This window comes from Aquarana catesbeiana, linkage group LG06, assembly GCF_042186555.1.
Source record: "Aquarana catesbeiana isolate 2022-GZ linkage group LG06, ASM4218655v1, whole genome shotgun sequence".
NCBI classification, from domain to species: domain Eukaryota; kingdom Metazoa; phylum Chordata; class Amphibia; order Anura; family Ranidae; genus Aquarana; species Aquarana catesbeiana.
Window position 1 is genome coordinate 46,045,957 of NC_133329.1, and position 18,465 is coordinate 46,064,421.

At 45.2% G+C, this 18,465-nt stretch overlaps 1 protein-coding gene across 1 annotated transcript in view; it reads left to right on the plus strand.

The window, feature by feature from the left end:
- The window catches only part of LOC141148367 (uncharacterized), a 636,575-nt gene that overhangs the window by 498,777 nt on the left and 119,333 nt on the right, over positions 1–18,465 (plus strand). Inside the window, exon 13 of the mRNA XM_073635776.1 lies at positions 6,663–7,510. Coding sequence (XP_073491877.1) covers positions 6,663–7,510 — 848 coding nt within the window. The remainder of the gene's footprint in view (positions 1–6,662; positions 7,511–18,465) is intronic.

Here is an 18,465-nt window from a genome sequence, read left to right on the forward strand (position 1 = left end):
GCTACCTGAAGAAAATTGCTGGTGTTCTTTTGATCCTATTAGTACCACAGTCAGGCAGCTAGACTATTTACAGTTAGTGCAGTGCGTCCTGCTCACAGTGTTCAGCTAGATCCGTTCCTGTTATCTTCCTACTGACAGGCAGGCTTGTCTTGTTACAGTATTTACAGCTACCTGAAGAAAATTACTGGTGTTCTTTTGATCCTATTAGTACCACAGTCAGGCAGCTAAACTATTTACAGTTTGTGCAGTGCGTCCTGCTCACAGTATTCAGCTAGATCCGTTCCTGTTATCTTCCTACTGACAGGCAGGCTTGTCTTGTTACAGTATTTACAGCTACCTGAAGAAAATTACTGGTGTTCTTTTGATCCTATTAGTACCACAGTCAGGCAGCTGGACTATTTACAGTTAGTGCAGTGCGTCCTGCTCACAGTGTTCAGCTAGATCCGTTCCTGTTATCTTCTTACTGACAGGCAGGGTTGTCTTGTTACAGTATATAAAGCTACCTGAAGAAAATTGCTGGTGTTCTTTTGATCCTATTAGTACCACAGTCAGGCAGCTAGACTATTTACAGTTAGTGCAGTGCGTCCTGCTCACAGTGTTCAGCTAGATCCGTTCCTGTTATCTTCCTACTGACAGGCAGGCTTGTCTTGTTACAGTATTTACAGCTACCTGAAGAAAATTACTGGTGTTCTTTTGATCCCATTAGTACCACAGTCATGCAGCTAGACTATTTACAGTTAGTGCAGTGCGTCCTGCTCACAGTGTTCAGCTAGATCTGTTCCTGTTATCTTCTTACTGACAGGCAGGCTTGTCTTGTTACAGTATATAAAGCTACCTGAAGAAAATTGCTGGTGTTCTTTTGATCCTATTAGTACCACAGTCAGGCAGCTAGACTATTTACAGTTAGTGCAGTGCGTCCTGCTCACAGTGTTCAGCTAGATCCGTTCCTATTATCTTCTTACTGACAGGCAGGCTTGTCTTGTTACAGTATTTACAGCTACCTGAAGAAAATTACTGGTGTTCTTTTGATCCTATTAGTACCACAGTCAGGCAGCTAGACTATTTACAGTTAGTGCAGTGCGTCCTGCTCACAGTGTTCAGCTAAACCTACAAGTTAGTGGGGTGCGTCCTGCTCACAGTGTTCAGCTAAACCTACAAGTTAGTGGGGTGCGTCCACCTCACAGTGTTCAGCTAAACCTACAAGCTAGTGGGGTGCGTCCTGCCCACAGTGTTCAGCTAGATCCGTTCCTGTTATCTTCTTACTGACAGGCAGGCTTGTCTTGTTACAGTAAACACAGCTACCTGAAGAAAATTGCTGGTGTTCTTTTGATCCTATTAGTACCACAGTCAGGCAGCTAGACTATTTACAGTTAGTGCAGTGCGTCCTGCTCACAGTGTTCAGCTAAACCTACAAGTTAGTGGGGTGCGTCCACCTCACAGTGTTCAGCTAAAGCTACCTGTAGAAGGTTGGTGGTGTTCTCATACTACAGGCAGGCAGTTGATTTTGCTAGCTGCAGTATCAGTACATACATATATATAATATATATATATATCCCAGCTTAGTGCAGCTACAGGCTATTAGTATTTCAGGAGCCACACTGGGGCAGAGGTTCTGTCAGCTCTGCAGGGGCAGGTTCAGAGGTGGTTGACGCCACACCAACTTAAGGCAGGAATGGTGGTTTGCGACAATGGCACCAACCTCCTCTCTGCCCTCCGACAGGGACAAATGACCCATGTGCCCTGTTTGGCTCACGTCCTTAACTTGGTGGTGCAGCGGTTCTTGGGCAGGTACCCGGGCTTACAGGATGTCCTGAGGCAGGCCAGGAAAGTCTGTGTGCATTTCCGCCGGTCATATAATGCCAGTGCTCGGCTGACGGACCGCCAAAAGGAGTTTAACCTGCCCAAGAACCGCCAAATCTGTGACATGCCCACCAGGTGGAACTCAACGTTGGCCATGCTGCAGCGGCTGCACACGCAGCAGAGGGCCATCAATGAGTACCTGTGCGACTATGGCACCAGGACAGGGTCAGGGGAGCTTGGTTTTTTTCCCCACGCCAGTGGGCCATGATCAGGGATGCATGCACTGTCCTGTCACCATTTGAGGAGGCCACGAGGATGGTGAGCAGTGACAGTGCATGCATCAGTGACACTGTCCCCCTTGTCCACCTGTTGGAGCACACGCTGCGTGGAATAATGGACAGGGCACTTGAGGCAGAACAGAGGCAGGAAGAGGAGGACTTCCTTAGCTCTCAAGGCCCCCTTTATCCAGACAGTGTTCCTGCGTGCCCGCCGATCACACAGGAAGAGGAGGAGGAGGAGGAGGAAGATTGTGTCAGTATGGAGGTGGAGCCTGGCACTCAGCATCAGCAGCAGTCTTTAAGGGATCAGTCCCAAGAAACACATGGACTTGTACGTGGCTGGGAGGAGGTGGCTGCGGACCATGTCGTCCTTAGTGACCCAGAGGACTCCGGACCGAATGCCTCGGCAAACCTACGCTGCATGGCCTGCCTGATCCTGCAAAGCCTGCGTAAGGATCCTCGTATTCGTGGTATCAAGGAGAAGGACCAATACTGGCTGGCAACACTCCTTGATCCACGTTACAAGGGTAAGGTTGTGGACCTTATCTTGCCATCGCAAAGGGAGCAGAGGATGAAACACCTTCGGGAGGCCTTGCAGAAAGGTCTGTGCAACGCGTTCCCAGAGACTGGGAGGTTACAAACTCCTGTTTCTGGACAACGTGTTGCTGAGGCTTCGGTCAGTCAAACTTGGAGCGGTGGAGAAGGTGGCCGTCTGACCGATGCGTTCAGATAATTTTTTGGTCCGCAGCCCCAAGGTATGATCAGTTCCAGCAACCATCGCCAGCGTCTGTTTTACATGGTGCAGGAATACCTAGGGGCAAGATCAGACTTGGACACCTTTCCCACCGAAAATCCTCTGGGTTACTGGGTCTTGAGGATGGATCACTGGCCAGAGCTTGCACAGTATGCAATTGAGCTGCTGTCCTGCATCCAGCGTTCTTTCGGAACGCACATTCAGTGCTGCTGGAGGCGTGGTAACCGATCACAGGGTGCGTCTGTCCACCGACTCTGTCGATCGACCGACCTTCATAAAAATGAATCAGTCTTGGATCACCACCAGCTACCAAGCACCTGATGCTGATGTAACCGAATAATTTTTTTTGAAATCTCAGATCCCTTCAAAGACTGCCTATGCTGATGCTGAGTAATTATCCTCTTCCTCCTCAATCATCACGCTGATAGCTTGTAAGAACATTTTTGGTTCTGGGCACCAGCACCAGTGCCTAAGGCCCAATTTTTCAGCTCCTTTTTAACAGGGGCGTGTAATTACAATTTTTGATGCAATACTTTGCAGCTGGGCTCGTTCCTGCATTCCAACTAGAGTGCCTGTGAGGGGTTGCAGTGTTGTGGCACCAGCACCAGTGCCTAAGGCCCAATTTTTCTGCCCCTGTTTAACAGGGGCATGTAATTACAATTTTTGATGCAATACTTTGCAGCAGGGCTCGTTCCTGCATTCCAACTAGAGTGTCTGTGAGGGGTTGCAGTGTTGTGGCACCAGTGCCTAAGGCCCAATTTTTCAGCCCTTGTTTAACAGGGGCGTGTAATTACAATTTTTGATGCAATACTTTGCAGCAGGGCTCGTTCCTGCGTTCCAACTAGAGTGTCTGTGAGGGGTTGCAGTGTTGTGGCACCAGTGCCTAAGGCCTAATTTTTCAGCTCGTGTCCAACAGGGGCATGTAATTACAATTCTTGATCTAATATTTCACAGCAGGGCCCTGTGAGGGCTTACAGTGTTGTGGCCACAACAACACCTAAGGCTCAAATTTCTGCTGAGTATATAGGGCAGGACCCTACTTTCAAACATCTAACTTACAAACGACTCCTACTTGCAAACGGAAGGAGACAACAGGAAGTGAGATGAAATCTACCCCTAGGAAGGGGAATTCTCTCCTGTAAGAGTTAATATGGGAAAAACATTTCTCCTTTCCACTGATGCTTTCCAATCCTTGTTCCACAAAAAACCCCAAATTTTCAAAAAACATTTTTCATTGGGACAAAAAGTGAGGTGAAATCTTCTGAAGAGGAGGAAAGACAGCAAAACAAATGTCACAGGGGTGATAACCCTTCCCTATGTTTTCCAAAAAGCTTAAAAAAGATTTTTTGGCTGGAGCTAAACACGTTAAAAATGTACCCGTTCAAAATTACAAACAGATTCTACTTAACAACAAACCTACAGTCCCTGTCTTGTTTGCACCGCCTGTATACTGCTGTTCAGAGTATATAGGGCCTGGTGGCCCCACACCTTTCCTTATTTTAATTTGGGTGCGGGGTTCCCCTTAATATCCATACAAGACCCAAAGGGCCTGGTAATGGACTGAGGGGTACCCATGCTGTTTGTCTCACTGATTTTCATCCATATTGCCAGGACCCGACATTACATTAAACCCGCAAGCAGTTATAAATGACATTTTTTCCTTTAAAAATGACATTTGGTGCAGGGACTGTTCTAAACACGGGAAACACGCGTCACTTTACAGCCATACTAAAGACACCTCCCAGGTACGATATTTAAAGGAATATTTCACTTTTTTTTTTTTTACTTTAAGCATCATTAAAATCACTGCTCCCGAAAAAACGGCCGTTTTTAAAAGTTTTTTTTTGCATTGATACATGTCCCCTGGGGTAGGACCCGGGTCCCCCAACCCTTTTTAGGACAATACCATGCAAATTAGCCTTTAAAATGAGCACTTTTGATTTTGAACGTTCGAGTCCCATAGACGTCAATGGGGTTCTAACGTTCGTGCGAACTTTCGGTCCGTTCGCAGGTTCTGGTGCGAACAGAACCGGGGGGTGTGCGGCTCATCCCTAGCCAACATGTACTGTGACATACTGAAGTAGAGCATGATCCTCTCCCTTTGGAGACTGGGCCGTAGGGCAGTATTCTAACATGATAATGACCCCAAACACACCTCCAAGACGACCACTGCCTTGCTAAAGAAGCTGAGGGTAAAGGTGACGGACTGACCAAGTATGTCTCCAGACCTAAACCCTATTGAGCATCTGTGGGGCCTCCTCAAACGGAAGGTGGAGGAGTGCAAGGTCTCTAACATCCACCGGCTCTGTGATGTTGTCATGGAGGAGTGGAAGAGGACAACAACCTGTGAAGCTCTGCTGGAAAATAATGGTGGCCACACAAAATATTGACACTTTTTCTCAATTTCGACATTTCCACTTAGGGTTGTACTCACTTTTCTTGCCAGCGGTTTAGACAATGGCTTATGGTTTAATGGTTTAATGGGTGTGTGTTGAGTTATTTTGAGGGGACAGCAAATTTACACTGTTATACAAGCTGTAAACTCACTACTTTACATTGTAGCAAAGTGTCATTTCTTCAGTGTTGTCAAATGAAAAGATATAATAAAATATTTACAAAAATGTGAGGGGTGTACTTACTTTGTAGAGATACTGTATATAGTGTTATCAGGTATAAATGACATACAGCAGGTTTAATGCATTGCTTACATGTGATTGCTATGCTATTCTTAACAGACAAACCTTTAAATTTATGGATAGCTTGCTCTCCTGCCCCAGCAGATTCCTATTGGCCTTACTGGTCAAAATGTGAATGTGTAGGAGGTGGGAAGGGGAAGGCAAGCTCCATCTGGCTTTTAGGCACAGCAGAGGCAACAAAACTTATACATGTATGCAGGGCCAGTACTAGACTATTTTGCCCCCTAGGCAAGACCAGCTACTTGCATGTGCCTTCCTACCCCCCCCCCCCCCCCGCCCTGATCAACATCTATGTGGCAGGGAGTAGGGAAACTGCGCCTTAGCCGGCAGTGCATCCTAGACAGCTGCCTAGTTTGCTTAGCTGCAGCACTGGCCCTGCACATACGTGGAATCACTAACTGTCTATATTTTATGCCTGCTAACAGATGTATTTATTTATTGAGTGATAGAGTCACTTTAAATATCATCATTATTATTATTATTATTATTATTTTTCACAGTCAATTTTGTATGCTCTTGGCATAAACTCTAATCATACATATTAGTAAGTCCAACATCAGACTGCCCTGAAAAATGCAATAAAACCAAAAGTTTGTGGAAACCTGACCATCACTCCTATATCAGCTTGTTAGACATCCCATTCCAAAAACATGGACAGTATTATGGAGTCCCCCCTTCACGGCTATAACAGCCTCCACTCTTCTGGGAACGCTTTCCAAAGATTTGGAGCGTGTCTATAGGAATTTGTGACCAATTATGAGATCAGGTACTGATGTTGGATGAGAGAACTTGGCACAAACCAAAGCATCCCAAAAGTGTTCAGTAGAGTTGAGGTCAAATATCTGTGCACACCACTCTAGTTCCTGCACCCCAAAGTGATGAAGCCATGTCTTTATGGAGATGCTTTGCAAACAAGGACAATGCCATGCTGGAACAAAAAAGGTCCTTTCCAAAACTGTTACCATGAAGTTGAAAGTATACCATTGTCCAAAATATATTTGTACTCTGTAGAAATAATGCTGTTTTTCATTGGAAACACCTGAACTCAATGATTTGGAGTCCACATACTTTTGGCCATGTAGAGTTAAGAGATTGCATAATATATACAGTAATCTAAATTACATTTTTTTTAAGGAAATTATCTGATCTGAGATGTGAAATGGAGTGTCCGGTTTGCATTGACATTTTAAGTGACCCTACAACCCTGATGTGTGGACACAATTTCTGCATGAAATGTATTGAAACAGCCTTTAACAATCAGAAGAAAAACAACCTATTTTGCCCTGTCTGTAAGCAAAAATATGAAAGCAGACCTATACTGAAAATAAACTATGCCCTACGAAAAGTGGCAAGATTTTTTAAGTCAAGGTTGTCAAAGTCAAATAATGGAGATCTGAACTGTACATACTGTATTGAGGACCCAGGAGTTGCTGTTAAATCATGTCTGCTGTGTGAAACATCCTTGTGTGATGAACATCTGAATTTACACAGCAAGAAGGAGGAACACATCCTAATAGAACCCACCACTTACTTCAAGGAGAGAAAATGCTCCATTCATAATAAAGTCTTTGAACATTACTGTACCGATGATGATGTCTGTGTCTGCTCCTGGTGCTGCATATATGGAGATCACAGAGACCACCAGGTGGAAAAAGTAACAAAAGCAGCTGAGAAAAAGAAAAATGATCTGAGAAAAGTCCAAGAGGAACTAGACCGCAAGAAAATAAACACTGAGAAACTTCTAACGCCCGATACTGAAGCACAGAAGGTCTCCGATGCAGAGCTAGTTAGGAAACTGTTGGAAGATCTAGAGCTGATTTCTGATGACACTTCCACACAGGAAGATCAAGCGTCCTTCTCAGTCTCTGATCTGATCAAGAAGGCAGAAGAAAGAAAGGATCAGATGTCCCATCAAATAGAAGATATCATTAAAATATGCCAAGAGACGGACCCAATACTTTTCTTGCAAGAGCTTAAGAATGGTAAGTGCTAACAAAGACCAAAACAGTAAAGGGAACAATAGATCTGAGCCCTGAGCAATGTACTGTAAGTTTTAACCAGTAAGGGTATTATCCAAAGGGTCCAGTATGGAATTTAAGGGGACCCCAAGCCGTTTTTTTTACATGGCGTTCATCTTAAAATTTTTACCAGACCTGATGGATGGGGCGAATCCCAATTTATTCTATTTTTTTTACACCATTCCTCGTCCTGACAACTGAATGGGCCAGGCGGGGACAAGTCAAGATTGTTAGGACGCCCAAGGGCTGTCGGCTTCCTAACAACCAGCCAGAGGGGAAACTGTCATGTTTGGCAGTAGCAGTGATACTGTTGCTAAAAGATACTTTTGATACTTGATACTTTTGCGAAATGTATCACTTCCCACTGCCATTGGAGATTCAACTTGACTAAACACCAATTAATTTGGCTGTTTACCGAACATGCAACATTTTGACTGAACCTAGGTTATCCCTAGTCTGCACCTGAAGTTATATAGCTGTACTTCAAATTGTGATGAGGAGGGTGGATTATAGGGAGGATTGTCTGAAATTTGAGTTGCATAATCATTAATTATGCTATTTTTAGATCAAACTATATATTTTCTGCACCCATTAAAATAAAGAATGTAAGCTACTGGTGTCCACAGATATAACGTGGCAACTTTTAACCAAGACAACTGTGAAAGTATGGACAAGATGCAATCTGGGTGTATACCCTGTAGATCAGTGTTTCAGTGCCAGGCCCCAGCCTTCCCATTGCCAAATCATGGCTTGACATTATATTTTTTTAAAGTGCCCTGGTTCTAACTGCTCTCTCCTGCCGAGCCACAGATTGACATCTACAGCTGTCACAGTCTGTCATGAACAGGTGTGACCAGATTGTGTGGACTGCAAAGAGGAAACCAAAACGCATGTAAAGTGAAATAAGAATAATGTTTATTTAAGATAAGTAATATAAATAAACAAACACCCCAAATACAAATAGTGCTCAACCAACCGACAGAAACCCACAGACAACAGATAATATATACAGCAAGGGGCAATACCGGAATCACAGATGTCAGCCAGGCCAGGGTCATACACAGCAGGTCAGCAGGAACAAGGGATATACCAGAAACATAAACGTAGCCAAGCCAAGGTCATACACAGGAGATCAGCAACTGAACAAGGGCAGGTTGGGAAAGGGGGATAATGGATGGGATAGGATACAGGCTCAGGAACAGGTTCAGGGTCCGATACAGGTTTACAGGATAACAGGATAACAGGTCAGGGCGCAAGGAAGAAAGATACCAAGGCAAGCATATGAGGGCTTGCCGGGTATTTATAGGACTGACTATAATTAACCTCATGTCACAGCTGATCGCAGAGTGTGCTGTTTGCTCCACACTGCCGGAGTGCACCCGCTGGTGGACACTGGTACTACGGCCCAAGGATGCAACAGTGCCACCAGCAGGAGAGACCTCTTACTGCAGGTCCCAGGTGTTGGAAGACACCCGCTGGTGCCACTGGTACTGCGATCCAAGAGGCCGATAGCGCCACCAACGGGTAAACCCTCTCATGACACAGTCTTTACAGTGCTGTGCTGTTTGTTACAAAGTCTGTACCTGCCTTGTAGGCATAATCTATGTCACAGGCTGCAACACAGTACAGTGCATGCCCTATTAGGTGGGGACAGAGTTTGTAAACAAAGAGCGTGGAGCTGCAGAGACTGTAGCTGTCAAGCCATCGCTTGGTAGGAGAAGCAGTCAGTGCCGGGACAGGGGAGACAAGCTGCCTATGAAAGGGGGTGCAGAGTACTGCACCCTTCTTGCCCAGCATCTGATGCTCGATGGTGCCTTGAGTATATTAGTGTAAGTGGACACAATGACCACCATGTAAGGGGAGAACACTGATCACCAATGTAAGGGGGTAAACCGACCACAATGCGGGGGGAGAACACTGACTACAAAATAATGGAGCACACTGACCACCAATGTAAAGGAAGTAAAGGAACACAGTGACCATGAATACATTAAATGGAGTACACTGACCACCAATATAAAGTGGCACACTGACCACAATGTAAGGGGCTTATTGAGCACTATGTAAGAGGACACACTGACCAGTATGTAAGAGGACACACTGATCATTATGCAAGGGGCACACTGACCGTTATGTTAGGGAAGAACACTGACCACCATGTAAGAGGGCACACTAAACATTGTGTAGGGGAGCACACAGACCACAATGTGAAGGGACACCCTGAGCACTGATCACCAATAAAAAAATCAGCATGCTGTTAATTGAACTCCAATGTAAGGGTGTAGACTAAGCACCAACTAAAGGGACCACCAGAGTAGGGATGAGCTTCGAGTTTGAGTCGAACTCATGTTCGACTCGAACATCGGCTGTTCACCAGTTCGCCGAACAGCGAACAATTTGGGTGTGTTCGCGGCAAATTCGAAAGCCGCTGAACACCCTTTAAAAGTCTATGGGAGAAATCAAAAGTGCTAATTTTAAAGGCTTATATGCATGGTATTGTCATAAAAAGTGTTTGGTGACCTGGGTCCTGCCCCAGGGGACATGTATCAATGCAAAAACAAGTTTTAAAAACGGCAGTTTTTTCGGGAGCAGTGATTTTAATAATGTTTAAAGTGAAACAATAAAAGTGTAATATTCCTTTAAATTTCGTACCTGGGGGTTGTCTATAGTATGCCTGTAAAGGGGCGCATGTTTCCCGTGTTTAGAACAGTCTGACAGCAAAATGACATTTCAGAGGAAAAAAAGTCATTTAAAACTACTCACGGCTATTATTGAATTGCCGGTCCGACAATACACATAAAAGTTCATTGATAAAAACGGCATGGGATTTCCCCACAGGAGAACCCCGAACTAAAGTTAAAAAAAAAAATGGCATGGGGGTCCCCCCTTAATTTCATACCAGGCCCTTCAGGTCTGGTATGGATATTAAGGGGAACCCCGCACCAAAAAAAAAAAAAAATGGCGTGGGGCTCCCCCAAAAATCCATACCAGACCCTTATCCGAGCACGCAACCTGGTAGGCCGCAGGAAAAGAGGGGGGGACGAGAGAAAGCACCAAAGCACCTTGTCCCCATGTTGATGAGGACAAGGGCCTCATCCCCACAACCCTTGGCTGGTGCTTGTGGGGGTCTGCGGGCGGGGGGGCTTATTGGAATCTGGAAGCCCCCTTTAACAAGGGGACCCCAGATCCCACCCCCCTGTGTGAAATGGTAATGGGGTACAAAAGTACCCCTACCATTTCACAAAAAAGGTGTCAAAAATGTTAAAAATGGCAAGAGACAGTTTTTGACAATTCCTTTATTTAAAGTCTTCTTCTTTCCATCTTCTTTCTTCTATCTTCTTTCTTCTATCTTCCTTTGGTTTCTTCCTCTTCCTCTGATCCTCTGCTTCTTGCTCCGGTGTTCTCGTCCGGCATCTTCCTCCGCGGCGTCTTCTTCCCTTCTTCGTTCTCGGCCCGCTCCGCATCCATGGATCATCCATCATGGATGCGGAGCAGCCCGAGAATGAAGAAGGAAAGAAGACGCCGTGGAGAAGGATGCCGGACGAGAATAGCGGAGCAAGAAGCAGAGGATAGGAGGAAGAAGAAGATGGAGGAAGAAACCGAAGCAGGATAGAAGAAAGAAGATAGAAGAAAGAAAATGGAAAGAAGAAGACTTTAAATAAAGGAATTGTCAAAAACTGTCTCTAGTCATTTTTAAAATTTTTGACACCTTTTTTGCGAAATGGTAGGGGTACTTTTCTACCCCATTACCATTTCACACAGGGGGGGCGGGATCTGGGGGTCCCCTTGTTAAAGGGGGCTTCCAGATTCCGATAAGCCCCCCGCCCGCAGACCCCCACAACCACTGGGCAAGGGTTGAGGGGATGAGGCCCTTGTCCCCATCAACATGGGGACAAGGTGCTTTGGGGGGGACCCCAAAGACCCCCCCAATGTTGAGGGCATGTGGCCTGGTACGGTTCAGGAGGGGGGGGCGCTCTCTCGTCCCCCCTCTTTTCCTGCGGCCTGCCAGGTTGCATGCTCAGATAAGGGTCTGGTATGGATTTTTGGGGGGACCCCACACCATTTTTTTTTTTATTTTGGCGGGGGGTTCCCCTTAAAATCCATACCAGACCTGAAGGGTCTGGTATGAATTTTGAGGGGGACCCCCACGCCAGTTTTTTTTTAAATTTTGGTTCGGTGTTCCCCTGTGGGGAAATACCATGCAGTTTTTATCAATGAACTTTTATGTGTATTGTCGGACCGGCAATTCATTAATAGCCATGAGTAGTTTTAAATGACTTTTTTTCCTTTGAAATGTCATTTTGCTTTTAGACTGTTCTAAACACGGGAAACATGCACCACTTTACAGGCATACTATATGATAAAGGGACTAGTGCGCAAAAACCAAAATACTACAGGAGAAAACTAGAACTAATGCTATTAGTGAGGTATCAAGTAGAAAGCTGCCAACATAGACGGGTCCACTCAGTTCCCCCAGTAAAGCAATGAATATGTGATACAATATGTAGCGCTACTCTGCCAATCGATACCAAACTAGCAATATATTACCTGACCGTAATCAACTAGGGCAAGGATAAACAGTCTAACATTCTGATGAGTGATGATAACAAGATGCTACTTCCTATTAAAACCAGGTAGAGATCAGTACAAGATCCATACTCCATAATGTTAAAACTCCATATTGAAATCAATAAAAAACATAAGTGAAAAAGGGGGGTACATATGGGTCAATAGCGTGCCATAATGAAAAATCAAATTAAATAAAATAAAATGAATAATATGCAAACCACCCCGCCTCAAAGGGGAGGGACAGTAATGCAAAGCTAAAAATAATAATATCTAACCGAAGTATAATGAACACCAATAATTCCTAGTGCTCAGCAAAGTGACAACTAATGCATGAGGTGAAAACGCATAAAATCGCAGCTGGAAATGCAAAATGAATAATGGAAAAATAAAAATAATAATATAAATATTAAATAATATACCCTAGTGTAAATAATCTATAAGGTGTAAAACTATAGTATAAATAGATGTGCATCAAGGTGCTAAAAAATAAAAATACAAAGTGCAAATCGATTTCTCATAAATAATCACTTCACAATCTTATGAACAAAATAACATAAGTGAAAATAGTGAAAGCAGTGCAGTCATACCATTATACCGCACTGATGCGCCGAAAATGAATAACTCAAAATAATAAGGACAAACAGTCCCACAACAGAGATGCTGTCCCAAAGTGACAATAGTGCAGTATCAGTCCATAAGTGTAACACTGCGCAGCTGTGATGAATAATGTCCACAGGGGATGAACTTTTAAGTAAAGTGCAAAGTGTGCAGTGCCTGGTGCTAATCTTCAAAAAGGTTCAAGTGCACACACCAAACGTTTCCCCCAGCCTCTCACCTCCAGCAGCGGCCCCCAGTGGGCCAAGTAGAGCAGAAAGATGGTCCTGGAGAGGGTGGGTTTCCTGGAGTGATATCAGTAGGTCCGGTTCTCCGAATCTCCTCCCGCCGCTCCCAGCAATCCCAGTAGTGGTAGTTAGGGACAAAGGAAAGGTCTCATAGTGTAGTAATACCAAATATAAATTTTATTGATAGACGTAGTAACTTACATATAGAGCTAGAACGAACAGTGGATGTAGTATAGCTTCCGGGTTCGGCCGTCCCCGAGAAGCGTCGGCACCTGGCTCCTCCTACCCTGACGCGTTGCGTCACAGCACGTGACTTTATCAAAGGGATGAGGAGCCCGGTGCCAGCCATTCAATTTATATGCGTACCGTTGGCATAGCAACGGAGAGACAACCAATTAAAATCCAAGCTTATGTGTAACATCCCAAGCTAAAGGAAAGGTATGAATAATCAATGCAGTTGCGTTCATACATACATGATCAGTACTCATTGACTCTTCTAAGCGAACGAATCTTAAAATGTCATATCTAGAAACATAATCTTAAAATGCCATATATAAAAACCTTAATCTTAAAAACCATTTGTCTTATTCGGGTTCCTACAATAAACATTATTGATTCCTATGCCAACAGGGCCACCATCGCCATCTTGTGGTGACTCAAAATATCAACTACAATATTGATAAAGAAGCCAGAATACAATAAAAAAATAAATATAAAAAAATTAAATTAAAAATATTTTAAAATCTGTTAATGTGGACAATGATAAATGGGTCAAGCCCGACTAAATATACAATGATACAGTTAAATCCAGATGCCCAAAGAATACCTATATAGCATCTGGAAAAATAGTTAAAATAAATAAAAACACAATTAAAATATTCTAGCTATATATATGCTCTATGGACCATCCATATAAGCCTATACCCTTCGGATGCTCAAAGGCAATATAAGATGAAGCTAAACATCTAGTAACTTCGATCAAAATAAAACCATGGAACTACAGTGAAAGTGAAATGAACTGTTATGAAGCAGGACTCAACGAGTATACTAGATAAGTCACCCAAATCAAAGACTCGCATATTATCGTGAATAATGATCTAAAACTACTAAGAATTGGAGATAAAACAATTTAAATCGAATTCCACGTTGTGTCCTAGAGGCGATAAAGTCTGTAATTCATGAATCCATCTGGATTCTGCCTGACTGTTTTTTTTTTTTTTTAACAACAAGGTTGGTCTTTATTGGAAAAAAATCAAGTTGCAGTACATTATAAGGCACGCAAGCATTGCAGTGTACACATCGATAGAACAAGGGCAGTACATATACAGTATGCAATGGGGGAGAGGGGGGGGGAGGGGGAAAGGGGATGGGGGGGGGGGAAGAGGAAGGGGGAGCCTCCATAAATGCAACTCAGTCTAATATAGTGCAGCATAAACCTATAGGGTGGGGGTTACAGAAGAGGATAATATATAGCAGTATCACAGGGGGTCGGTCCATGGCTGCCAGACCCTCTCAAATTTACGAGGACAACCTCTGCTTATGTATGTGAGTTTATACATTGGCAAAATAGCATTGATTGAGTTTTCCCATGACCTTATAGTAGGTGGTGAAGGAGACGTCCATCTAAGGAGGATCTCTTTTTTTGCGTAAAAAAGTAGCAGCGAAAGTAAGAGTTTAGTATATCGAGGCCTTTGGTCATCGTCCTGAATGCCCAGTAGGGCCAGTTCAGCCGACAGGGGGAGCTCCAGCTGGAGCCGTACATTAATAAACTCGAAGATATCAGCCCAGTAACGGTTGAGCTTCGGGCATAGCCAGAACATGTGCATATAATCACTTTCCAAAGACTGACATCTTGGGCAGTTCGGGGGTTTCAGCGGGTAAATTCTGTGCAGTCTCTGAGGCGTAAAGTAAATCCTATGGAGGAATTTTGTTTGTATTAGTTTGTCCCTGGAGGATATCACTAGCTGCGAGGAATTTTCAAAGCATTCTTCCCAAGTCTCTCTGTCCAAGGATGGGATATCTGCCCTCCATTTGTCCCACAATACATCCATTTTTTTGGAATCTGTGCAGAGTAATGTCAAGTATAGCGTTGATAGGGGTTTAACCAGGGATTCCTGCGCCAATAGTTCCTCAACCCCATCCGTCAACAGGTCGGGTGGTGTCGGGAACTGCGCCCGGAAGGCATGACGTAGCGGAACAACATCCCCTCAGGAAGACCACATCTCACCACCAAATCCCGGAAGGAAACCAGGATCCCAGATGAGACAATGTCCCCTAAAACCCTGATTCCATACCGGGCCCACACTTGAGGATCAGGAACAGTCCCAAAATGCGGGAGATTCGGATTTCCCCATAGTGGGCAATAAGGAGACCACCTATTTGGAACTAAATACCGCTTCCTAGCCACCCCCCATACACGCAGGGTGGTTCGAGTGGGATCGGCGAGAGCTGGACTGGAGGAGGCCCCCCGGTATACCAAGTTCCCGAGTTCTTTAAGGGATCCCACCATAGCCGCTTCCAAACAAACCGCCGCGTTGGCCCTAGACTGTTCAAACCACCATCTAACCGTGACCAGCACAGCTGCCCAATAGTACACTAATAGGTTGGGTAAGGCCAAACCCCCACATCTGACGGGAAGCTGGAGAGTTGACTTGGCTATACGAGGGGAGGATCCCCGCCATAGGAAGGCTCCAATGCAGACATCTATCTCTTTGAAAAACTTCTGGGGTATCCAAGTGGGGCAATTACGAAAGATATAATTTAGTTTAGGGAGATAAATCATTTTCAATATATTTATACGCCCTAGCAAATTAAGGGGAAGATTAGTCCACCTAGAGCAGTGATCCTTGAGACGCGTGACGATAGGCTGTAAATTGAGGCGTTGAAATGCCCTAAAATCACGTGATATCTTTATTCCAAGGTATGTAAATACCTCCGCCCACCTCAGTGCAGGTTGATTCGCTAGATCTTTAGCCTTATCATCTAAAGGGAAAAGTATTGATTTCGACCAATTAATGCGAACTCCCAAAAACCGTCCGAATTCGTCAAATATTTCTAGCGCCGCTTGTAATGAAGTATCTGCATCCTGTAGATAGAGTAGGGCATCATCGGCATACAGAGATATTTTCTCCTCCAGAGGGCCAACCCGCAGTCCCACAATGCGGCTAGATTCACGCACCAAAGTCGCCAGAGGCTCTAAGGCCAAGACAAACAAAGTGGGGGACAAAGGACATCCCTGCCTGGTCCCCCTCCGGAGGAGAAAACTATCAGAAAGGGAGTTGTTTACCCTAATCCTTGCTCTGGGGGCCCTATACAGCAGGCCCAACCAGTGAAGAAACCTGGGACCCACCCCAAATCTCCTCAGCACTTCCCATAAATATTCCCATTCCACGGAATCAAAAGCCTTCTCCGCGTCTAGAGAGGCTATGACTCGTGTTCCTTTGTTATCATGGGTGGCAGCCAGGTTCAGGAACAGACGGCGTATGTTAATATCAGTGCCCTTCCCCGGCATAAACCCGGTTTGGTCCACATGAACAAGGTCCTCTATCACCTTTCCAAGTCTCCTGGCCAAAATTTTTGCCAGTAATTTGGCGTCTGCGTTAATAAGGGAGATAGGTCGATAGGAGGCACATTCTTCAGGGTCCTTACCGGGTTTGGGCACCAACACCACCACCGCCTCCGAAAAAGAATCAGGCAGGGCGCCCAGAGTGTAAGATTGCTGCATCAATGAAGTAAATCTAGGAGCAAGGAGCTCCTGATATACAGCATAAAATTCAATGGGTATCCCATCTGGTCCCGGGGCCTTCCCCTGCTGCATGGATCCCAGGGCCTCCTGAACCTCCTCCAGTGAAATATCCTTCTCCATTTCCTCCCGCCTATCTGACTCTAGAGAGGGGAGGGAGACTCGGTCGAGATATGCAAGTAGCTGAGAATGGTCGTAATCAGTTCTGGAAGAGTAAAGGGTTTTATAGAAGTCTAGGAATCTTGCGCTAATATCCGCCGGCGCCGTCAATAGGCAACCATCTAGATCTTTTAATCTGCCAATATGAGTAGTAGTATGCTGACCCCTTGCGAGCCAGGCCAACAACCTACCGTTTTTGTCCCCAAACTCAAACACCCTCTGGGCACCATCTAGCATTGACTTCTTAGTGAGCTCAATCCTGCAAAGAGATAACTCTCTGAGGACATCTTGCCAATGCACATAGTGTACTTGGTCAGGAGTCCGGACATACTCCGCCTCCTTCAGCCTAGCCTGTTCCTCCAGTACCCCCAGAGACCGCACAGATGCCCTTTTTTTCACAGAAATACGGGTCATATATTCCCCCCTAAGCCAGGCCTTGAACGCATCCCACTGTACCAAGGGTCCAGTAGAGCCCGCGTTGTTAATCCAAAAACCGCATATTACCTCCGGTATCTCCTCTTGGATCTCCGGCTCCATAATCCAGTACTTGGACAACCTCCACATCCTCACACCCACCTCCGTAGAGAGCCCGATGTTCACGGACACCGGAGCATGGTCCGAGATTCCACGGGAGAGAATCTCCACCGAGGTCAACCTCCTCAGAAGACTGGGGGAGGCGTATGCTAAATCAATTCGGGACATGGTCCGGTGTGTAGTGGAGAGGCAAGTGAACTCTCTATCAGTGGGATGGAAATGGCGCCATGCGTCCGTCATATGAAAGGCGGATGCCCAGCGGGAAAGGTCCTGCTGCTGAGGGCCCACCACCTGCATCCTGTCCAGCTCCCTGTTTGGAGTCAAATTAAAGTCACCTAAAAACAGGACATTTTCTACATTGTACAATGTGGCCTGTTGCATCAGGTCATGAAGTAACCCTACGTCCGCCGGAAGAGGCAGGTAGATCCCCACAATAACAATAGGGATTTCTTCAATCAGGGAGTGTAGTAAAACATACCTGCCTCCTGGGTCTAGACGAATATTCAATAGTTGAAAATGCAGGGACTTTACTTTATGTATCTTTATAACATTGTATACTCAATAAACTTCTTTTGACAAGGAAAATGCAGGGACTTGTGGACTAGCACACTGACCCCCCTGGCATAGTTGGAATATGTTGCGTGGTAATGTGTGCCAATCCATGCCCGTTTTAAACTAAGAATGCGGGAACCCACAAGATGCGTCTCCTGTAGGATACACACCTGTGGGCGGAGTTTGCGCAAGTAATTGAGCACCAAGGATCGCTTCACAGCAGAGTTTAAGCCTCGTACATTCCATGATACCACTAAGCACCCAGCCATGTCAGCAACTCTACAATATTGAAAGGGCCCCGTCCTGATGAGGATGCCCGTCCCCAGTCGCTCGGGGGGGAGAAAAATTCCCCACATCCGGCCACATCGGGGACACGCACCCCATTACACCGCAAAAGCTTACTGCATACGTTATACCTAGAAATGAGGACAAATATATGACCTAGTAGACCAACTTGAACCTGAAAATAAAAAAGGGTTAGCATAAACAACCAACCATAACCATCCCTGAAAAAGTGCGAG